At 34.5% G+C, this 25701-nt stretch overlaps 1 protein-coding gene across 21 annotated transcripts in view; it reads left to right on the top strand.

Annotated features, from left to right (window-relative positions):
* LOC128861555 (protein phosphatase 1 regulatory subunit 12A) overlaps window positions 1–25701 on the top strand; it is a 124383-nt gene that overhangs the window by 16577 nt on the left and 82105 nt on the right. For 17 of the 21 annotated variants that reach the window (XM_054099774.1, XM_054099775.1, XM_054099763.1 and 14 more), the window contains 7 exons: window positions 21224–21336; window positions 21520–21820; window positions 21910–22169; window positions 22228–22322; window positions 22932–23087; window positions 24030–24152; window positions 24233–24326. In XM_054099774.1, coding sequence (XP_053955749.1) covers window positions 21224–21336; window positions 21520–21820; window positions 21910–22169; window positions 22228–22322; window positions 22932–23087; window positions 24030–24152; window positions 24233–24326 — 1142 coding nt within the window. The other 4 variants (XM_054099786.1, XM_054099773.1, XM_054099776.1 and 1 more) reach the window with 3 other exon arrangements.

Below are 25701 nucleotides of genomic sequence, written 5' to 3'. Positions count from 1 at the left end.
AGGCTTATGTCCCATTGTGATACCGTGCGCAGAACTTGTTCTAATCTTTCGTAAAACCAGAGTGCACTTTTAAAAAATTTTAGAAGATTTCTGATTTCCGCAGACCGGAGATCTTTCAATTCATTAAAATATTGTCTATCTAAAATAGTAAATCTACGTCTGGATAGAGCAGGACAGTAGAACAGAAGGTGCGATATCGTCTCTTACACCTCCTTATCTAGACAGTTTCTGCGGAAGTCATGTGTTTGCACACCCATCCTCTGGGCTGGCCTGCCTATGAGGCAGTGCCCCGTTATAACTGAAATCCATGTGATGAGACTGTGCTTGTTTTGGCTTTGCAGAGATTCTGTGTGTTTAGCCTTGAGAGTCGGCCACAAACACCATTCAGCAGGTGGTTTCATTACGCCATCTTTCATTCGCTGTTCTTACAATATCTCCAAAATAGAAGTAGCTTACCAATTTGTAAGGGTATGCCAAAGCTATTGGCTGTGTACACATCAGTTTATTTGGAGCCGAGTCTCGCTAGTTCCTCGACTCTGGAGTTAGGCAAAATGAATCGGCCATCTCGTTAAGAGATGTGCGGCATTTCGTGGCTATCTTGGAGGGGCCCGCCCACCGTGTCCTCGAGCATTGAGCCGTCTGTATATACATGGATGGATTCGCCCTGTCTTAAATCATTCCGTCTCACTCTTCCCGTGAGGGTGGAGGGTCATGAACGTTGTAATTGCAACTGTAGGCAGGAGTGCATAGTCTCCCAGTACGGAAAGCTCCGAAATGCCAGCCAGGATTTTACCGTAGCCGTAGTCCGTGTTTGACTACTTATCTAAAGAGTTCGATATCTTGCCTACAGATCTACCGGAAGGAGGTTTAATGTCGCATGTAATGCTTTTGATTGTGTGGTTAACCTGGCATCGATTATAAGAACAGATACAAGTCTTCGAACCTTGTGAACTCTTTCACTGTTCACACCCTTCTCAAGGGCATTCCAACATACTACAATACCATAGTAGAGAGTTGGTATAACTAATGCTCTGTAGAGGCAATGTATTATTCTGGACTCTAACCACCATTTTTCCCAAATTAGCTTTCTGCGAGAGTACAACGCCGTCATAGTTTGCGTACTCTATCTGCGACTGTGAGTCAAATTCTAGATATTTAGCCCTTTCCTTTTTGTCTAAGAGCAGGTGTTTCGTGTCCCCTGCCAAACAGTACCATGCCCTTTTTTTCCAGATTTACTTCTTGTTCTTGATTTTGTTGTATACTTGGTAGGTTTACAATGAGAATAGTAGGATGGCAAGGCATCAGAAAAATTTTGAGGTTTAAGGACGAAACGGGGAAATTTCTTTTGTACTTGCTTAATTCTTTTATCATGAATAAGTCTTACAGATTGAACTATAAACTACAGAGGCACATTCTAATTTTGAGCGGGTCAAATAATAAAATAAGGCTTTACGAGGGAAAGAGGTAGAGGTTTTTGAAAACGTTCACTAATCTATACAAGAAGGCAAGGCGCTTTTGGAAAAATGTAACAGATATGATTTACAAAAGAGGAGCTTGACGTGCGAACCACTAAGACCATTGTAAAGTGAATATCTTTTCTCGAAAGCGCCAAGTGCTTTTTCAGCTTTGATCAAAATCCTGGTTCTTAATTAGACGTAGGACATTGATAGGACTTCACATAGGCGAAGTCTTTGACTTGCCTTCCAATACTCGGGAACTCTGTGTGCTGCTAGGGAGTTTTCTGTGATGAAAAAGCTTATCATAAAAACCAAGGTGTGCGTCTTGATGTTTTTCCACAAATGGAAGGTCCCTCAGTTTTACGCCGCCTCTGAACAGCAAAGGAGGCAGTTTTCTTCACTAACCTGGGTTCCACTGATATTCCCACTGCAGTCGGTTCCACGTTACCGGAACGACCCGGATTTATATCCGACCAAGGACTGCCGCATTTCGATGGGGAGTCTTTCTGCTGCTGCGACAACAAGGGCTGCATTGATGATCCCAGAGGTGAAGCTAATGACGATAACGATAGAAAAAGTGATTTAAATACCATAACAATGGTGTGAGACCGTTTCGCTTGAAATAAAATTTATTCTTTTACAATAGTTTAAATCGTTCTTTGCACGTGGGTGCAACATATTTAAATACATAAATCAGTCAGTTTCACAATCCTTCTCTTTCAAATATTTAATTTTGTTGTATTAATGCAATAATATAACACATTTCGCGTAATCTTTTAGAACATCAGTCCCCCGACAGTCCTGGATATATCGCAGCTCAGTGAGACTGCGCGTGGCAATCGTGAATCGCAGGTCCCTACTTCTTCGTATAAATAACTTACAAATTTATAAAAAAAAAAAACAAATTCTAATGGAAGTCATCTCTCGGCAGACAAGGTCAAGCCTACGATTGCATTTCTGCACTATTAGTGAACATTTTTTGTGCAAAAAAATAACGAGTGGTTTTACAGACAATTATGAATTTTTAATTTTCATTAGATTTTATATCTGTATACACTCGTGTATGTAGGCTCCCTATACAAGTATTGGAACTGAAATAAAAACATATTTTTAGAGTACTAAACCAATTGCTCGAATGTGTATTCCGAAAATTTAATATGTTTTTCATTTAAATTTGGATGTTTGCCAAACAATTAGTTATGAAGAAATGCATTAAGGAATCACAAAGCGGCTGGTCGGTCAGACGGCAACCGCCCACTTGGACATACGCGTATGTAATTGTAAATACATATATAAATATTTGTGCATGTAAGTGTATGTGTATGTGTAAGTTGCTTTGATCATGAATCAAATATGTAGATACATATGGATTTAGATAAATATGCTATTTTTTCGGGTTGAGGGCAACATACTTGTAAATTTTAATAGAATAAAAATAAAATAAAAAATCGATTGGCATTTAAACTTTTATATATTTTTTTATTTTTTGCTTAATTTGTCTTAAGCTATCTTTGATTTATATTTAACGTGGTATTTATGCCTTGGTATTTATTAACGTTGAAGAGGGTATTGGAGGAGGGTATTGTATTTAAAATATGTGTGATTATACACAAAATGATGATTTTTAGTTAGGTTTATTGAGAAAAATATATAAATAAAGCAGTAAATAAAAATAAAAAATATATATAAATAAATATTTTGATCTAAAAATAAATTTGAATATTTTTCTAAACGTCTTGAAGCGGATAGCTGAGGAGCTAAAAAACAAGAGTTAAAAAAATGAAGGGGTTATACGCAGTTATGAAACAAATAAAAGACGGGTTGTCAAGGATTTATCCTGAAGAAACTTCAGAATATTTTAATTTGAAAATTTTTGGCGGTTATAAAAGCATCCTTCAAGAGCGTAACAAAATTTTTTATTTATGAAAATGTTGATTATAGAGCGCGCTGCAGGCGATTTCTGGAACCTCCTTTAAAAAAAGACGATTTACGGTGTACATCGTAACTCAGGATTGGATTATCTGAAATCAAAAAACCAAACAAATTTTGTTAATATATTAGATTATCTAGTAATTAATCGTTCGGCTAATCAAAATAGTGAATTTTCACAAAATGGCAGCTTTTAAAAGAAATGATTTCGATTTTTACGTTAAAATTTGGCCGTAAATTGATTATAAAATGGAAAATAAGTATCAGATTTACAAAAGGAACGATTAATTACTAGAAAATGTATCTTTAAAGATTGAGTTAAAACGGTTGACCGATCAAACAAGCCGTTTTCGAGATATCGTGTACACCGACTTGAAAAATGCCGTTTTGAAAAAAACACGTTTAAAGTTTCAATACCTACCTTAAAACGTGCCGAGGCATCTCTACATATTTAGGTATAACTCCGAAAGTATTGCTTAGATCTACTTCAAATTTCGTGCGTATACTTTTGAATATATGTACATTACAAAAATGCAATAAAAAAATCGATTTTTTTGAAAGTCATAACTGCGTATAACCCCTTAGGTCATGATCGGTTCTGATATTTCTGATATTGTTTTTTTACGTATTTGGTTTGGTTTCGCTACTTGCCAAGATTATTAGTTTTGATATTATTTTTGGGTTTTTACCCGTTTTTTTTTGTACGGGCCAACGAAATGCAAGAATAAAATTTTGTGTTCTTACTTACGCAAACATACAGAAAATGATAATGAATATTTCGACCTTTTTGCACTCACAAAAAAAAACAAAAAGTTCCGAATCCGCGGTTAGTATCAAATATGTTACTACACTCCATCTGTTGTAAATTTGTATTTGGTGAACCAGTGATAAGTGAAGACGAGGATTTTCGCGAATTGAATTAAGTTTTAAATTTAGTTTTTCCCTAACCGCTGAGCGATCTACGATACTACGGAACGGTACGGTGGTGAAAATTCATTTACATGGTGCTCTCATTAATTTCATCGTGTCAGCTGATATGGGCGGACGTTTACGTTGGCGAGTGTGAGCACCATAAGTGCGGAGGGGACTGCACAGGATTCCTTATTCGTGCGGGTTATTTAGTCACGGTGTCGCATTGGGACGGGTGAATAGCGTGTATCTTCCAATAAATTCGTGTGCAAACAATAGAACAAGGTTTGTTTTATAATACCTCGACCAGGCAATGGCAAACCTCCGAGTGTATTTCTGCCATGAAAAAGCTTCTTATTAAAACCCCATCTGTCGTTCAGAGGCGGCATAAAATTGTAGCTTTCTCTGCTTGTGTAAAAATATGAAGACGCTCACCATAAATAGGAGGAGGGAGGAGCTCGGCAAAGCCCGCAATAAAAAGTATAAATTATGTTAATTTCCACAAATGGAGAGACCTACAGTTTTACGCCGCCTCCGTACGGCAGATGGTTTTATATGAGGTGCATTTTCACGGCAAAAATACAGGTGTTGCGAGGTTCGAAAAATGTTCTAGCAGTTGGTGTTTCATACCCGGCGTTTCGATACAACGCATTTCGGATATGGCGGTAAAAGTTATTGAAATAAACTTTTATCATTAGTAATTCTTTTTTAATTTAATTCATAATTATTTTAATTCCTAAGCCTGACACCCTGTTGTTGTGCGTACAGGTTTTTTGTGTATTGAAAATGTTTCGCCGTTGAGTAACGAATTTTCTGAAAATATTTGAGATAGTGGATGAATGTGGAACTCTGAAAATAATCCTCTTATTTGGAATAATCCCAATAATTCGAAACTGATTAGATTCTTTCTAACGGTGAACCGTGAAGCCTATGTGCATTCTTTGAACTAAAGATGTTACAAAATAACTCAGCAAAACTTGCGCTCCACTTCTAGTTATTTGCACAATTATACACGCCCGTCTACATGAATTTAAAACTAAATCTTATCATGTTATTTCCTGAATTCTACTCGTTTTTAGGGCATAGAAGAACTAAATTTTTGTAAACTAATTTATCCATTTCTGATTAGTTGAATGGAAAAGAAAACCAAAACAAAGAATGGAAGTGAGAGTGTGAGATCACATTTTTCGAAAAATGTTAAAATGCTAAAAGTGCCTCAATGGTTCAATTTTACTATATTTGTATCATGAATGGAAATGTCTATCATCATTTATCATGTTTACTAACCGCTTGTACGTTCTACCAGTAAAATGAATTATTATTATTTTTTTTTAATTTCTTATGATTGTGGTAGCAACTAAAATTGAAATTAATGGATATAATTCAAGCTAATTAAGCTTTCGGCATAAAAATAACATACACACGTACATAAGTGCATATCTACATATTGCCAGTGATAGCGAAATTCTTTCATTCAATTAGAAATTCCTAAGCTGTTTGGGACTGAGAAAACCATCAGCAATCGCTATACGTTATATATCGTTGCAGCCAACCACTCTGCTATGCATTGACAAGTGCTAATCTTTTTCTTATTTTGTAGTTTGTTGTCGCATTGGCGATGGCGAGTGCACTTGTACTTTTTATTTCATTCTTCTAGGCTGTCTGTTTTTTTATAAATTTGTTTTTTCTTCAGTTTTGATTATATTATTTAGGTTTTTGTTGTTTTTTGTTTTTGTTTCTGCCTCTGTTGCTTTTCTGTTCGCGTCAACAAAAAGCGCTCAACGCCGTACGCCGCTTCGCATTCAGCATAATAATAGAAACTATTAGCGCAAGTTTAATCAAATAAAGTGTTATTCACCCCATTTGTTACTCAAGCGCATACCCAACGTGTTCAACGAAGTAACCACAGCAACGGCAACAACAATATTTTTAAAAAATACTTGCTGCCCAGCAAATATAATTGCATTACAAGTAGGAAAAGTGTAAGTGTTAGAAAATCAACATGCCTCTATGTATATATGTATGTATGTATTATACGTACATACAAACCTGCATAATTAAATAAATTTTTGTTTGTATTTTATTTTTTATTTTCATTGCATTTGTGGATGCATACATTTTAGAAAAGCGAATGTAAACAAAAAGCTGGTGCTAGCTAGCGTCATGCCAATCTACTAAAGTCACGCAATCCAAGATGTAAATATTACTGAAGCGTAAAGAGAATTCGATACAAAATTTCGGTGCTCAATGAAAGAGTTTTTAATGCATGAAATGTTACTCATACGCCGTGAGTGGCAAACAGCCTGCTGGTTTGTTTACACACGAGTATGTAGGTATATGAAAATTTTATTTCATTGCAAATTTCTGAAACTTAGAAAACTCTATAACTTTTGAAAAATACTGACTTGAAAGATTTATTTTTATACCCGCGTGCGCTTGTGACCGAGGGTATTACTTATATAATTTTATTCATATAACGGTTGTTTGTAATAACTGGAAGGAATTAAAGATATATAGACATATACTTGCCTTAACAACTGCTAATTCGCACACCTACGATTTTTTCTTATACAAGGTTGCCCATATTCGACGGACCCATGTGTTTTTTTTTAAATCAAAGAAAAACATAATTTTTTTGATGTTGACGATAATAATCATTTTATTTGGTTCAAGTAGATTTGTTGACATCACTTTTTGAATATGATATCTCTCAAATGGCCGCCTTGAGTCTGTACGGCGTATTGTGCCCGTTTTTCAGCATTTTCCATAGTTTTAGCTAACATTTCGGCTGGAATAGCGGCTATTTCCTCACGGATGTTATTCTTGAGCTCTTCTGTGGTCTTTGGCTTATTAATATAAACCTTTGATTTTAAATATCCCCACAAGACGAAGTCAGGTGGCGTTAAACCGGGCGAATACGGTGGCCAGTCAAAATCGCCATTTTTCGACATCAAACGACGACAATTTCTTCAAAAAATCGATTGTGGTGCGAGCTGTGTTTGGTGGAGCACCGTCTTGTTGAAACCAGAACTGCCTCATACGCTTTTGACGAATAATTGGCATCACAATTTTCTTCTTTTCTTCTTCTTTTCACAATTGACTTCTTTTGTTGAATGTAAATTTCAACAATTTGGGAGTGCTCGCGTGGCGTGTACTGTTCCATGGTAAAAATCTGCTTGGACTGACGCTTCCAACGCGGTATGTCATTAAGCAATCTGACGTCTCTGTCAAAATATACAGGGTTGTCAGATGGGTCCGTCGAATATGTGCAACCCTGTATACGCCCCGTTGGAAAATTATAAACACATTACTATTTTATTATACAAATAACGCAAAGTTTTAAACTTTATACAAAATTCGTTGGAATTTCTAAAAACTCTCCACCTTTTAATCCGAATTTTTCTAATTTTTCTGAAGCACATTGAATTTTGGTAAAATAAAATGCGTTGTTTTTTTTACAATTTTTTTTTGTGTTGGCGATCTTGTGCATTTCTCCATATATAATATAAAGATTCATATGGAAGAAAAACCCAACACCGTTAACAAACAAAATGTGTTAAATTCTACTCAATGCGATTTGCACAAAGTTCTAAACATGGAATTATATGGTTTTTATTGTACTAATATGAACTATTTTTTTATTAAAAAGTTACAAAAAAGGACACATTTTTTTGGCGAGCATCATAAAAATCTGTTTTAGCCAATTAAAAACTTTCAGTGAGGAAAAATACGCAACACCAAAGGGGGTAAATCGCTAACTATGGGATGTGGGACCTCTATTTTTTAGTACAATTCACTTTTCGTTACCAATTTTTGCTTCTATATAAACCACAGCAGTCCCGACATTTGAGACATTGCGCAATTCAAGTATTTCGCTCACCTCTATCAATGGAGGAATTTGGGTATAGTGTTGTGCTAAGTTTCTCACTAAAAAAGGGAGTCTAGAACGTGTCACATTGGAAGAGATTTCCTCCGTTTATAGGGGCTCCAGCATAAGAAAAACATTCATTTATAAGTGGTTTATTGCTTTTGATTGGCCGATTGAGGTGATGTTCTCAGGAATTCCCGAACAAGTCAAAAATATTGTTCTGGACCGTTATGGACCTCTTCCATAATCGTCTGGTATATTACATACGAATTTATACCGCATATACCGCATTGGTACATTATGAACATTAGTCGATGTAATCGTTAAAAAAGGGGTGGCTACTACCTGAGAGTTTCAAAAGGTGTCACATTCGGCTGGAAAGATGAGGACTACGGTTTGGAGGTATTTAGAAAGCTTCTTATAATCGACTAATAAAGAAATTGGTGTCAAGAGAAATTTGGATCACTGATGGTGAATTGAAGTTTGATATTTCTACCTATTTTGAAAGCATTAAAAATTGTTTAATATGCTTTTTTAAATCTCTACGTAAAAATGTTTTCATTTTAAATAAATTTCTAAAAATCACATTATCTTTTTAAGCTGCTACGGTGCTTAGGGAGTTGTGAGATAGCTGCAAAGCCTTCCGGTGCGTTGAACATCAAATCATACATTTCTTGACTAAATAAAAGTATTTATTGTTCGTACATAGCTGTACACGGTAAATATTGAATAATTTCGAATTCCGGGTAGATGTTTGGTTGAACGAATGTGTTTGAAAACAAAAATAAGCTATCTTCGTTTATCCTGCAAAAGTGTCTATTGAAATGAAAGCACTCCAGACTGCTAAAAAATATATGTATGTAGGTTAATACTGCGATAAACATGCAACTACAGATTACAGATGTAGATGAGCAAATATTCGACTGAACTCCGACAAATAAGCATACAGACCCATTGACATACTACGTATTTGTACACTGTAGAATTTTTTCGTTTTTTGAATACAATACAAATGGTGCTGAATTTGCAAACATCCATGTTTTCCATTGCTTTGACAGCACCCAGCTAATGTTATCCCTTGCATACATTTCAATCGCATATACGCATTCTTATGTATTGTAAATACAGTGGCGTACATAAAAATGTTAACAATCCAAAACATTCTCATTTCTGTTAAAGATAAAATATTTCGTATGGAAATCAGTGAAAATAGTGTCGATTCTAGAAAAATGGGAGGTTTTAACTTTTAATTTCAAAGCTGTTATTTTTTATTATTATTATATCTATATTTATTACAGCAGTAGTTTTTATTAAACTTTTTCTTATTATAAAAAAAAAACAATGTCTTTTAATTAAGTTTTCCAATATTTTGTTTAATTTTTATAACCGCAAGAAAAAGAGTCGGTACAACACCTTCTCTGTGAATGTCCTGCACTTCAAAGAAGCTATGCCAAAAATCTTGGCGAATATTTCCTTTGGGGAAACTTAAAAAAATGTCTCACTGGAGGGACTAGTTACCTTCTTAAAAATATCCAAGTGGTTTAAGCAACTTAGTTAGGGGATGGAGATCAAATGCAGACATCACAAGCAACCTGGCTAACCTAACCTAATTACTTATGGGGCTGACTATCTAAAAAATTAAAACACTAACCAGTTCGCAGCGAGTACCATTTTGATAGATTAGGTCGTCTGCTCGAGTATGAAAATCTTTTAATAATAATAAAAGCGTCTACGTCTCGTATCCGCAATTCCATCAGATTAAAAAAAAATGAAAATATTACCTTTCTGAAGTCGTATGCCACTCAATTTGCATACGTTTTCATGCATACCAAATACTTCTTGCGTATTTCTTCGATCTAAAATAAAGTGACTTTCAGCAGATATTTAAGAAAATTTGAGTCTACCTCTCTTTCGGCGTTCTATGGGTCCAGTAGCCGGATAAACACTTAAAAACATGCTTATTACGGATCTATTAAATCCAGCCCTCTCAGTGGCATTGTTCAAACATAAATTTCCCGCTTTCATTTATTTGTAGTTTTAAAGTGTTAATCTTATAATTTCCGACCATTTTTTTAAAATGTTTTAAAAAATTTTTTTAACTATAACTTTAACACATTAGTATCGTTAAAATGGTTGCACAACTATTATAATTATATGGATACAGTCTTTCAATCTGAATAAGCCTCGCTGTTATTATTATTGTGGCCGCCACTGTATATAGTGTGTGTGCTTAGTTTAATCATTTCCCCACATCCAGGCATCATTTGCGCAGATTGTGCAAACTTTCAAATTGTTTGTGTTGCGTTGGGGTTTATATACATATGTATTTATATAGAAGGTAAATATGCACATACAAACCACCCTCCATGTAAATATTCCCTCGTATACTAGGGAAAATTAGGACGTTTCAGCTAGAAGTATGGATGCATGTAGCATTTTTGCTTTTTCTTGTTTTTATACATATGTACATACGTGGAGCGTTCAGCGGCCTTTTGGCTTACATGATTTTCTGCTGGCAGTTTTTTTGATTTTAGCTTAATTTCATTTGCCAACATTTTTAATATTTTCATTTTTCGTTTAATGTAGAAATGTTTGGAATTCAGTCATAACATAAAACGTCTGTTAGTGTACTGTTCGTTTAGTTAGAAAACCATATTTCGTAATCTAGTGGGCAAGGGTGTCATAACGGTTGTTTATAGCAGCCTAAGCGAATCGATATAAATATAGACATATGCACGGATGGATGTACATATATTTACCAAAATGTTCAAAATATCGAGGGATATCGATTTAACCTACGACAGCATGAGTGAAGATGAAACTTGGTACATATGTACACCTTGGTCCAGGGGGCGTTGTTAGTGAAAATCAGCAAAATTGGTCACTAACAACACGCTAACCTTCCACAAAACGGTGGTTTTTTTAAAATACTAAAAAAAAGAGGTTGTCTGTAAAGTCGCTTTACTGACGTTAGTTTAACGTGACAACGTCATAAGAAAAAACTGATGGAATGGTTGCATTTTTCAAAACAAAATTTTAATTTTATTTGTTTGATAGATATTTTGTATGGATATAGAGAAGGAGGAAAATGGAATCGTAATGGAATTGATCAAGTTACATTTACATCAACGAGAAAAATTACGAAACATTTATCAAATTCATGAAAGATATGTTCAATTTCGATTGTGCATCAGACGTTTATAAGTCAACAATATAAGAAGCACCATCATCGATTTGACTTTTTCAAGACACATTACACTCGAAACACTCCCTTTCATTTCCCACTTTTCCTATCATCGTCCTATAGTTCAGAGAAATGGTTCGTTACCATGCACACAGGAAGAAGGCATATGCAAATACAAATATGTGAATTTATATACATATGCGAATATACATACATATATATGCTCACTCAAGTAGGAGAGAGCCAGATGTCGAACGTTGCCGAATGCGGAGGCCGATTGTGCCTCTTTGTCGTTCGTTCTGCGCTCTCGCTTGCAGTTCAAGCAAGGTAACGACGCATGAGCAAGATAACGACGCATTTTTTGGTGCGTGCAGCCGGCTACATCGAATTATAAGACGTTATCACATCAAAAATACGATACTGCATTGGCCAAAACTAAAGCACCTCCTTTACATGATCTCTAACAATGCCAAATAATTCAATAAAAACCACGTAAAATATCGAATTTTTTTACCTTTTGTTTTTCTTAATAACTTGGTCTTAATAAAACATAACAAAAATTATTCAACACTTTTATTAAATTATTTGGTATTATTAAAAATCGTGTAATTGGGTGCTTTAGTTTTGGCCAATACTGTCTGTATACCTTGACCTTGGTATTGACAATCATTTAACAAATTTAAAAAAATTGTTATCAAAATTTTCAACTTTTTAATCAGAATATTTAGAAATTCTTCAAGTGTAGTATAATAAAATATATATTAGTTTGAAGCCACTCCGAAATCGCATTGTTTCTTGACAATTTTTTTGCAAATAATGTTGAGAATTTTTTCCATATAAAGCACATGTTTGGAAGTCTGCATGTAAAGAATTTTTAGAAAAGTAAAGAAAGCTAGTTAACCTGCAGCGCATGAAATCAGGGATGCAACGCTAATGCTATGGCATGATCGCTCGATTAACGAAACACGCGGCAGATGGACGGTTAGACTCATAAAAGACGTTACCACATGGAAAAGCAGGAACTTCGGTGAAGTAAATTTTTATACAACCCAAATGCCTTCGGACCACGGGTATTTCCAGAAATACCTGTTCAAAATAGGGAAATGCGAATACCTTACATGAATATACGGAGATGCCGCCGAAGATGCGTTGGGAACAAGAACGCTGGAGAATGCAGTCGGTCACATAATCACTGAAAATATTATATAATCGACAAGATGCTAAGTAGCGAAGAAACGTGGTAGTGGTTTCGGGAAAAGTATTCTATGTATAAAAAAGTGGGACCTAGACGCAGGCACATAGGCATAGACCTTCGGTTAGAACGGTTCCAAATGAGGGGGAGTTTTTTAGTCTTTGGACATACCATTGCTGCGACGGAGCTTTGATGATGTATTAGACATTTTAAACCCCCTCACCCGTGAAACACAAAAAAAAATGTTTGGAAAGTCCGGCCTAACAGAGAAAATTAGCTTTATTCATCAATGTAATTTCCATCAAGAGCAATCATTCCAGCACCGCTCTAACATTTCAATACCACCTTTGTAGAGAGATTGAAGTTTCTTACCGGCGAGCATTTGTTTTAGGTCTGCGAATAGTCAGTAATCACTGGATGTGGGAACAATTCGAAGTTCAATTCATGTAGTTTTGCCATCAACAACACGTTCTTGCTTTTGGTCAACAGTGAGCAAACGCGGCACCCACTTTGAATTCAGCTTTCTCATAGTCAAATGCTCATGCAATATAAAGCCGAAACATTCTTTTGATATCTTTTGATGTCAGCTAATTCACGTAACTTCACTTTTCGTTCATTCAAAACGATTTTGTGGATTTTTTTTATGTTTTCTGGTGTTACCGCATCATTTGGACACTGTTAAAACCATTGTTTCGCTTGAACGGTATTTTTTCCCTATCAAGAAGCAGTGTAAAATAAAAACATGAAATTTGATTCATCCATTGTTTTGAAAATAACTCAAGTAACGTCGCTCTTAGCACAATAACTCACGAACTATTGGATAGAATAGCATGAAGTGTTAACAGCTGTCTTTTTAAGGTTAGTCCTAATTGAAAAAGAGGAGGATGCAATAAAACTAGTGTTAGTTAATCTATGTGTTAGGCCGGGGACTTTTCATCCCAGGTCAACTCCGAAATGAGCGAAGTTGGTCAATAATCTTCCCTATCTCCCATATACCTGTGATTTTCCGAGTTGCCGAACATGCTATAAAATTATTAACGAAGAAAACATGCAAAGTAACATTTAGTCTAAGTAATGATATGATAATCACACATGGGTGGAAGACTGACTGTTTTCCGTAATTAAAGAAATTTTCTTGAAGTTTTCTTTTAAATTTTATGTATTGCATCTAATTTTTCTTGAATATATGAGGTTCGTGCAACTAAATGTACTTATTTGAAAAATTACAAGTTATTCCTTATAAATTAATAGTTAGTGTTTTATAAGAATTTCTTAAGAAAGAGGTCTTAAATAAATTAAGAAACTTAGCAATAACTGCTATAAAATTATACATATTAAGAGAATTAAAATGTTCCGAGTTAAAGGAGTCATATCTTACGATGCACACTGGCTAGAATAACTGGATGTATGGTGATTGTTTAATTAGTGACAATATCTACAACGTTTTTCCAGCAAACTTTTTTTATCTTTTTTTTCTAAAACATTTTTCATGCTTTAATCAGTACCATGTAAATCTCATTTTCTAACTTTATACAAAATTTAGAAAAAATTTGCCAAATTGCCATATAAATGTTAAACTTTTTCATTTGAATTTTTAGAAAATTTCTTAGATCATGAAATTTTAGTAAAATAAATGCAAGCGAATACGAAATTGCATTGAATTCCAATAATATTTTTTGCTGATACAATCAGCTCCAGCAAAGGTTAATTCTTCAAAGGGTACTTACTCGCTTTAATCAAATTCATTAAGAGGTAAGAAAAGAAGAGGTTTTAACTGTGCTCAAATCTTTGTAATCAAACTTTTTATGATACCCTTTTCTTATTCTTCATAAAATTTATGTACTACACACTCTAATTAATTTTCTTTTTTTTTCTTTTTTGAAGACTCGTCGCATTCCTCATAAATTATCAAATTTCGTAGACATTAAACTGTGTTAACCAAAATATGTTATGCAAATCGATAAGACAAACACAAAATAATAGTCAGCTTAGCGGTTCGCACAGTGTTCTCTTTTCATATAAAATGTGGGGAAAAATATAATTATGGACAGAATAAAAATGTATATCTTAATCAATTTGAGGACACTTACTGCAAAAATGTGTAATTCTCATACTTTCACTGATAATATTGTTAAAGGCGGACCCTGTATAGGAACAAATGTACTAGTATATTACATAATTTGAATATAAAATGTTACCAGGAAGGTCGCCCATTCTTTTTGTCTGATTGCTTGAATGTCGTGGACTGCGACCATTTTTGAAGGAACAATTTACTCGAATTATTAATGCCACTTGGCTCTGGATTGCCTCCTGTGTTAATCCGACCATTTTCGATTAAATTAAATGATGTTAGCTACTAAACAGGTGGTGTTTGGAACCGCTGCTTTGTTATATTGAATTACATGCTGAGTCTATTCAATTACATTATTCTTGGAATATACTATTTTTTTATATAGCTAACCAGACAATTAGTTTTCAAAATAATTTGCAGAATAATTTCCGTTTTTTAATGATTTGAAGTAGGAAACATTTAGTGAAAAATCGTAAATTTAAAATTTTATCAAGCAGCAATTTTTAATTGTGAAGACTTGGTGAAAACTTGATTGATGCTTTTTTCAAATTGGCATACCCGTCGACTAAAAACCGAAAACGAATCGGTTTCTTGAACTAACATTAAAAAAAAGTGGAAGTACAAGCAAAAAAAAAAAAAACAAAAAACAAACAAAAAATTATAATTTTCGCATAGCTTGGAAACGGTTAGGTTTCGGACATCCTGTCTAGGTTATTCAGATTTGTCCTCCGGTAACCCTGTATATTCATGTGTATATCTAAATAAAACTTACAACATATTAATAATATTTCTTAGTGAGAAAACGATTTGCAAAAAATAGCAGTTATAAATAGTTTTTATATTCTCTGTCGAAAGCTAAAATACCGTAGTTTTACGTACAATAATAATAATAAATATTTTTGTATAAATATAATACATATATATTAGGCCTCTCTAAATGGGTCAAAGTGGGATTTTTCGTTCGACCCAAATTAGGGGACATAAGAATTCGTTTTAGAGGTATGGTTCCTTCGGCAAAGTTTCTTATTTTGATCCCTAGAATACGATTTTCACAGAGCAATGAGCGATTTTTAAATCGACCCGCCCTAATATATATAGATGTATTTCATTACAAGTTAATATTTATGAATATTTATAAAAAAAATTTTTTTGGAATACCCTAGGAAGTCGTGTTTTTTAATTCATATCAAAATTTATATTCTTATGTTTCTATATATTTAAAAATAAAAAAACGTCACACCAAAATTTTATTTCAAAAAATATTTTCGACATATTTTTCCATTGCCTATGCTCTGATTATAATTCTTAGTATTGAATCTGTTACTATAACTTTGGTGGCTTCCTGACGGTATATAATTTATTTTATAGAGAAATTTCGGTTTGATACTTCTTAGTTTATAAAGTAAGTTTACAAAAATACTAAAACGTCGCCCTTATATTGTAAATAATTGGCATTTAGGCATTAGTCTAAAACGTATCAAAATGAGTGCTTGCCAAAATAGAATATTTAATGGCTCTTGCTTTTTGCTTCTATTCTTAATTTCCGTTATCAAAATGTGAGCCATAAAATTTAAACAATGCGAGCGATAGCAAAATGCGCATAAATAAATATGCGGGCAATGTGGATTTTTGCACCTTTTCTAATAACTTTTTCTCTTTTATATTTATAGGTACATACATACGTATCTGTGTGTGCATGTATGTGTGTGTGTGTGTGAAAGAGGCGTGAAGCGTATGTACATGTGAAATTCTAAAGATTCTGTTTTTGTTTATAAATGCACAAGCAAATCAATTGTTTGGAATTTTCATGCATGGAGGGTACACCAGAATTATGGAAAATGGAAAAACGAGGACGTTGTTTTTTATTTTGAAATTGGATAATAGTGGTTAAGGTACCGCTCGAGCTTTCAAATATAGTATTCCATATACAGGGTGCGTATGGTGTCTGAGGGCAACTTGAGAGTAAAACTAATTAGCTTTTATATTGAACAAAATTGATTGAAACTTTGCAAAATTTTTACACAACATTAACTTGTTATATTCCCCCAAAATCACTCAATATAATTTCGAATGCAGTAATCTCTTCGATCCGCGTCCGGAAACGATTGCATGTCCGAATCAAATGTTGCTTATTCATATTGCCCATAAAGGCCTTCAGAAAAGAAATGGTGTTAAGGGGATGCTTATTGGTTCACGCCCAGCCCATACGTAGTAACCCAGGTGATTAAAGTCTGGGTAGTTATGCCATCATAAATTCGGTGTTATGTGGCCATGAAATTTTTCAGCAATCCAGTCTTGTGTGAATGAGCAGAGTATCGCTGAATGATGTATAGGCTATCACCGCATATATAGTCAGTTTCACTACTGCCTCTAGAACATGTATGTAAATATGCTGCAGAGTTTACTCGAAATCCTTTGTTGCCTACAACACCTAAAACCATAACAGTGGCTGGAAACTTCGTGTGCATGACAATCTCTGTAGAATTGTCTGCCATTTCTGTAGTTGGTCTTTTGGTCTTGGTAAACATTGTCGTCTGATATAAGCCTTCACATCTCAGGTGCTTTCAATTCACGGCGAACCTTATGAACGAAGGAGCGGGCGTGCTTAATGAAATTAGAAATTTATAAATCAGTGTGATTTGCACATATATATTAACTGCATGTCTCCTCACATCTTGAGTTAAGTTGCAGTTCTCCATGTTCTTATCTGAAAAAGAGCAAAAAGAAAAAATGGTTTTGGGAAGTTATAGCCACATATTTTACATGGGCAAATACATTTTTGCGTAGATTTGCGAAAATATTTTTTTATTGAAATCTTCAATTAATCAGTTTCTGATGCATATTTAATTGTTTATATTTAGTATGTATGTATATGTAAATAAGATTTGATCGGTGATCGTAGCCAGCATAAGCCAGTTGTAAAATTAAGAACAAAAATTGGAAATTCGTAGCAAAAATAATTATTTGTCTAAACAATTCAAATTATTATTGATATGCTTAAACTCATTATCCTTCATTTCATTTCCTGGAAGCAATAAAAATTCTGTGCGGAAAATGACGATAACATTGTTAGAAATACTCAAAAAGATACATATCTTATTTATGGAAACAATAGTTAAAACAATTCTAAAAAAATGTGCATCAGAATTTCATATATTGAAGATTTTGGAAGCAAAAATATTTATTTTTTTAACGATTTTATAGAAGTTATAGAAAATGATGAATTTCCTTTTTGCAATATAAATGGGAAGTTTCAAAGCTCGGGCGGCACCTTAAATATTAACCAATTTCAAAATAAAAGAGTATGGGTCTCTTTTTTTCTGGAGAACGAAATATCTATTTTTAAAATCTAACCAAACCGAACGGAATTTGGGCCATTTTCAGCCTAAGCCGAACCGAACATTTTAGAGGGTTCAAGTAATAAGCAACCAATGATTTTTAAAAAGTCCAATATTTTTTTGAACAAAAATGCAATCCTAAATCACATTAATTTCTCCTCATAAGGTCCACTTATGTTATTAGAAATTACAAAAAAAAAAAATTATATGTGGGCATATACGAGGGGTGCCTTTTATATGTCGGGATTAGAGAACAAGGACAAATTTTAATCATCGAAAATCACTTTATTGTTTTTCAAAATATTCTCCATGAAGATCTATACAACTGATTTTGGACGACCTTCACGAAATTCGTCTTGGAGTGAACTAGGACCACGATTGAATTCACCATACTATCGATAAACACTGGTCCTTGATGGAGCTTCATCGCCAAAGAATGAATTAAGTTCATCCATGCAATGTTGCTGAGTTAATCCACGTCGAAAGTTGTAAAAAATAATCGCACGAAAATGTTCACGATTTAATTCCATTTTTGGACCGAGATGAATCTTTTAAGTTACTGCAAACAATACAAATAGCGCTGGTATTTCAAAACGTTCTGGGTACGTAAAAGCCAAAAAATGTCAAACTTTGCGATACAGCTGTCAGTTGCCAGATTGCAACACTAGGGTTGCTAAATCCCGACATATACAAGGCACCCCTCGTAGAAGCCATTTAATATTCATAGTTGAATAATTTTATAGTGTATTGTGAAAACATTAGTTCATCGGCATTTTCAACTTGCTTACAGCACCGTCTACTGCTATAGAATAAACTTGTCGTGCTGAACAATTCCACTTGATGGAGGTGCAGATGATATTTCAAAAGAATTAAAAAAATGAGGGCTTTGATACCAGTATTCAAAAAATTAACAAACAAATTTACAGAAATAATAAATATATGTAAATAAAAAATAGTGTCAAGTTTTGTCCCTATACACATATCGTTTGCCGTCGATATTTTCCTCTGCCAAGTCAGTCATATTTCAAAATGGCTCTTTGTCAGTAGAGATTTAAGAGGTGCAAAAACGATTTAGGGATGTAGTCATTCGTTTAGGTATCGTTTAGGTTATTACCTCACCGAACTCTTATGGGTCAATATGTTTTGTGGGCTGCGTGCATGTAATTTTAGGACCTTTAGGATGGTACACCAAAAAAACCACATCTTTAGAATGAAGCCTTCGGTTACTATGGAGTCCGTTGGGGGCCCATTATCCATTCCTCGAAGCCTTGCCGAATGAGGATATGCTTCAATTTCAGCTATTCCAATGACTAATGCAGGGTCCGTGGGGAGGGAAGATAAAAGCACATTTTACCAGAGGAGCAAATAAAACTCAATGGAATTGGAGTAACACTAAAATTTATTGATGAAGTTGGGCTCGAAGAAATACTTTGATTCCATGTAGAAGGCACAATAGAACTTTCAGGTCGCAGTGCTAAGCCCCCTTGTTATAATAATGTATGTTACCTAGTACTCGGAGTAAAACGAACCTGGTCTTTATATTCAACATGGGTAAATTCGATGTACACTAATGTATTTTTAGTTGATTGATATCTTCAATGACATCGTAGAATCAGCGTTTCGTAGGCCTTCCTTTATATCTAGTGGCCAGTGCGTTGTAATTTAAGGAGGATTTTTGGGGAGTTTTCTTACTTATGCGTATGACATGATCTAACCATTGGAGTCGTTGCAATTTTACGAACTTAACGACATCTTCCCCTTTGGGAATTCGCAGCAGCTTCTCTTGCATCAACCCAAATTGGAACATACACTTTTCGTAAGACTCTTCTTTCGAAAACTCGAAGATTTTGTTCATCCTCGATTGGCATAACTCATAACTCACAGCCATACGTCGAAACTGGTCTTTTTATTGTTTTTTAAATACTGTAGGTACAGCTGCGCGAGAGTAATTTCGGGTTGGCGTAGAACGCTCTGTTTGCCGCAACAAGTCGATCTTGGATGCAGTCCTGAACACTATTGTCATTTTTTCGTAGTGCTCCCAGTTACTTGAAACTCTCTATACTCCTTCAAAAACATAGTGTTAAATAGTTATATTTTCGGGCTTCCGCCTTTCAACATCCCGTGACATTTTCATATATTTGGCGTATTTGCAGTGCATATGGAGCCCGACAGCATTTGCTTCTGTTTCCATGTTAGAGAAAAGTTCACCTATGTATCTTCGATTTCGAGTAAGAAAGGCTATGTTATCAGTATACGCGATGGTTAGACCGGAGCGGCTGAATAAATGATGGGGTCTCACATCGTTATTGATTGCGTTGAGCAAAAGTAAATAGAAAACAGTTGTTGATAAGATAACGCCTTGTTTGACACCACTTTCGATGGCAAAGTGTTCCGAGGTTGACTATTACAAAAGGACTTTTCCTTTGGTGTTATTAGAGGTGGTCATAGTTAAGCGTAATATTTTTTAGTTTATGTCGAGCTCCGTGCATGCTTGAGGGATTTTGATTCTAACCGATTGACTTGATTGTTTGAAATCGACTAAGAGCATGTGTACGTCGTTATTGTACTCGTAACACCTTTCAAGGTTTTGCATCAGATTGAACATCCTGGTCAGTTGTTGAGCGACCATGACGAAAAGGACACTGATCATTTTCCAGTACATTCTCCGCCGCACCTCTGTGGCGATTCGGCAGCAAAATCGAGAATATTTGTATTTTCTATTGCAGCGGAATTTCTACTGCAGCGGAATTTTCTTGAATTTACTTATTACTTTAAAATAAAAACACCGGGAAATCGGTTATCGATTAAAGTAGGCAATTCACTGTGTCGATTCGTATGCACATAACTTTTATCCACGTTTTAAATATTCGAGAATCGGTACAGACTTCCTCTTTAAAAATTAATGCTATTGGGAATACCTCAACGAATGATTCCAACCCTGAATAAAAAGGAACAGCTACAAATGTGTTTTGAAAGAAGCAAGCCGGGTTTTAAGCAATAAAATTCGCATTGTTACACTCTTCAATGAAAATTACATTTCGAAATTTTTAATATATTAAATTTAACGTTAAAGTATTGCACTAAATATCCTTTATAGGGTATGGGTTTTGTAGTTAATGCTGTCACGCTGCTTTGTTGCGATTGCAACACTTCACTGGGACACATCATTCTATTAAAATTCGGTGCGAAAAGTTGTTGAAGTTTTTTCAGAAAATTTGAACATGCGTAGCAAGCAAAATTAAATATACCCTCTATTGTTTTTTAATTTCTTTTAGGCTTGCATTGATGATAATCTAGAAATGGTGGAATTTCTAATCGAACATGGCGCTGATATAAACAGACAAGATAATGAAGGGTGGACGCCGCTACATGCCACAGCCTCGTGCGGGTGAGTAACCTAACCGAGCCAAATGCTTTTAGAAGAAAAATTACCAGCGTTGCGCACTTAAAAATAATCAAAAAATAAATAATTTATTTTCTCTTTCAACTTTTTCCTCCAATTTATTTCCCAATAAAATCAACATGGCTCACGTCACTCTTTTCCCCGTTTTTTTTGTTGCTGATGGAGCAGCTTTGTGAGCATAGCCCGTTATTTGGTAGAACACAACGCCGATCCGGCCGCTGTAAATAGCGACGGTGACTTGGCCGTGGACTTGGCTGTCGATATACAACATTTGCCGATGATGGATTTCATGCAAAAGGTGATGACTGAACACAATATCGACTGTGAGAAGGCGCGACAGGCAGAGGAGCAGCTGATGTTGAGTGATGCCAAAAAATGGTTGCGCAGTGATGCGTCCGAAGTGGATCGGCCACATCCAAAAACTGGTGCCACAGCGTTGCATGTTGCAGCGGCAAAGGGTTACACTAAGGTATAGTCGTTTTTTTAACAAAATTTTGTGAATTTGTGTTTAGTATTTTTGCTTAAACCTTTTCTTATATGTTTTGTATTTCACGTTAGGTTATAAGTTTACTACTCGCCGGGCGTGCTAATGTCGATAAACAGGACAATGATGGCTGGACGCCGTTGCATGCTGCATCACATTGGGGCCAGAAGGAGGCAGCCGAAATGATTGTCAATGCCATGGCTGATATGGATATACGCAATTACGCCGGTCAAACGTGCATCGATGTGGCTGATCGTAAAATGGCAAAATTCTTGGAGGAATTGCGTAACACCAGCAACAAACGTGTCAAACGTCGCCCTTCTAGTCAAATCAGGTTACTCGTTTCATTGAAATCATTTTAACTTTTTTTAACTGATTTGCCGTTTTCACAGAATCTCAGATAAAATTGAAAATCACATTGATAATACACCAACGAAAATCATACGAGTTGAAGTGAAGTCGGATCAGTCGAAGGATCAAGCGAATGGTATGCACATCAACATTTACATATATTCAGAGTTTATTTTATTTATTTATTTATTTATTTTTTTAATTTCACATTAGACATTAGACAAACATATTTACTACATTTATAATATTTTCTCAAACTGTTATAAATTGATTTTCTCTTAAATTCGTTTTTTATTGCCAACACCCAATGTTTGTTGCCCTTCGGTTTTCTATGTTAATTTCAATCAGGCTCACATGGTCGTTAAACTCCATTGTGCATGAGCTACCCTTGTCAAGTTTCTGTATTACACATATTTTAAATTTCAATAACGTTTTTCCACACTATTGAGTTGAATACTCGCACCTCGCACTGCCATTTTAGCATATATTTTTTACTCATATTTTTCGTTTCAATCGTTGGCATTTACCACACCAAAACGTTTTCAATTAATTAAGTATACCAAAGTTTTGTACATTTTGTATTGCATTATTCCCCATTGTACACGAATGACTGTGAATACTTACTGCTGCAAACACTCAATTCGTACTTTTGCGCAACTTGAAACAATCATCTTTACCTGGCTCATCGTGTCCATTGTGCCGTACCGTTGTATCGTTTCTGTAAATACATATGTTTGCCTAGCAGCTTCCATATCTGATATTGAACTGCCAATGATTGATAGTAGTGAACAGCTGGATCAGCCGCATAACCTAGCGCGAATAGCTGAATATGATGAAACCGATTCTGAACTCACCGATTCAACAGAAAGCTCACACTCGACAAGCCTATCCGAACCTGAAGGTATCTTTCGTGAAAGCGTATGTGTGCGTGTGTGTGTTTTGTTATGTATGTAGAGCTACATCATTCCTCCAGGGTATTATAGAGAACGATTGAATTGAGAAATTAAAAAAAAAAAAAAAAAAAAAAAAAAAAAAAAAAAAAAAAAATAGCTTAGAAACTGAACAATTTTCAAATCAGTTGGTGTACATATGTACATATATGAGATTGAATATTCAACATGGTGAAAAGATTTTTACAGGTGTGTCCAATATGAGACCGTTAACCGGCTCGCAGCGAATTTGCTAGAATCAGGGGTCACGAAGCGATTTGTTTACGAAAAAACTAAGATTGTGTTAGTGATATACGAAAATAATGATCACTGTCTTCGCCCATGTTGCTTCGTTGCCAATTAACAACGACTGAGTGTGTGAATACATGTGAAATGATCGTGCAGAATTCAGCTGCCGCATCCCCTGTGACGTGGCAGCCGAAGTTGCTCGCATAATTTTGTTTTTCATCATAGTTAATGGCCAAACCTGGTAAATCTATCATCCTTGAATATTCAAGTATACTCTCTAATAACTGTGAAATGGTGTAGCGGGGTGAGAATTTTGTTTGTTAGTTGAGTTTTCTTTTTTGTTATGAAAAATTGAATATATAATACATTTGTATATCTTATTCTGATTGTTACAATTGTTACGAATTAAATTGTGGTTGTTAATATGAGAATCATGCTGTGTAGTATCATTTTTTTTATAATTTTGTTGGAATCTATTTACCTAGCCTCTTCTAATAATAGTCTATCTTTAAACGGTTATATACGCTGAAATCGAAAGTGTTTTTTTGTATTGTTGTGTATACTTTAGAAAGATTTTTTTACTTAATTTAATTTTTTTTTTTTTGGGGAATTTATTGTTTCATTGCTTCTAATTCACAGATAATGAAATTCTTACTATATTACAGATGAAAAATCAAAGCAACCGAGTGATTCATCTAGTGATAACCAATCTGTTGAGGAGGAGGCGCCGTGGCGACGCAATAGTTTGGCACGTGTGCGCACACAGAACGAAAGTCCAACGAAAAATCGTGAGTGATAGGCTATAAATAGAAATTCAATTTTAATAAATCACAATTTTTAAACATATAAATATATCTATGATTCTTAGAAGTTCCTGAAAAAGAAGTTAATAAAACTAACAACACACCAGAGACATCAGATGTTATATTGAGGCGCACTCAGAGCTTCGAGCATGATGAGAAGTGAGTAGCAAAGGCGCCAACTTATGGTTTCTGAATTAATTGTAAACCTTTTTGAAGCCCGGCTTGTGGTTATTTGCTTAAATTCATTGGACTTGTTTTTCCAATCTGTATGTTTGTGTATGTGTTCAGTCTCGCTTTTAATTGCTGGAAGTTTGTTTTTGAAACAGAATTAATGCCACTAATAGCGCAACTAATTTTTTTTATATAAACATTTTTTTTTCATATTGCTTTTAAGGTTACATTTGCCTTACTTTTCAGATATCTATGCACTTTTACCCATTTATCATTTAGGATTTCTATGCACGCAAAATTAGGAAACTGATTTGGAAGAAATTCACTGTTGCCGAAATGATGAATTTTTGGTGATTTTAGATAATTAATTGTTTGCGTTCTTTCTCACTCTCATATATACTAATAACTCGCAACTTTTATTGGGAGATTCTTAGGATGAGACAATTGCAACATCCTTTTTTCTTTAATTGAGTCGACTAATTTTGTTCACTCCACCTATAGTACGCTAGTATGCAGTCAAGGAATATCCGGGATATTTATGCAAATTCTGTTAAGCGTTCTTGATGTAAAAAATTACTTTTTTTTTCTTTGTAACTATTGAAAAAGTCAGCAGTTTATAAATTAATAATTAGATTATGATTGCTAAAAAAATATTTTACATAGATAAAACACTAGGTTCCTTACCACTACCAGGCTCCTTAGGAGTTGCCAAAATTATACTTTCTTCACAGGTATAAGTAAACTGAGAATACCTGTAGGGGACCACAATTAAACAATTTTTTTTTCATCTTAATTTCAATATCATACCATCTTTTCACATACCTAGCACTTGCAAAAATGATTTCATAGCCATATTATATATAATAAATTGCACTCATACTTACATACATACTCATAAATGTATATATGTATATATTTTCCTGAATTCATAGTTCTACGTTATTTTATATTAAAACGTATACTCAAGCAAAATTGATAAGATTGCAAACAATCGAAATGAATAATTGAAACTTTTGTTGAGAAATTATCGCTGCTTATCGGCAATGGCAATACTTTTGAGCCCTGTTACCTGCCCGCATCAATTCAACTTCAGTGTAGTAGTTGCAAATTTGCATTCGTGCAGGTCTAAACATTCGCGCGCTTGTCAAAAAACTCTATCAAGTATTTCCGTGTTTGTAAGATGCCTACGGCGTAGCAACACATACACAAACAACGCTGTAAATTATATCTTAATTGTTAAAGATTTTTAAAATTCAAAATTGTTTATTTTTTGCAAATTTTTTCTGCTAAATTACTAATACAACATTTTATTTGTTTATTATTTTTTGCATTATCACATAAAATAATCCATCAAACCACAAAT

The sequence above is a fragment of the Anastrepha ludens genome, chromosome 4, assembly GCF_028408465.1.
Source record: "Anastrepha ludens isolate Willacy chromosome 4, idAnaLude1.1, whole genome shotgun sequence".
In the NCBI taxonomy this organism is placed as follows: Eukaryota; Metazoa; Arthropoda; class Insecta; order Diptera; family Tephritidae; genus Anastrepha; species Anastrepha ludens.
The sequence above is the reverse complement of the archived record's forward strand: the minus strand, read 5'-3'. Positions and strand labels throughout refer to the sequence as shown.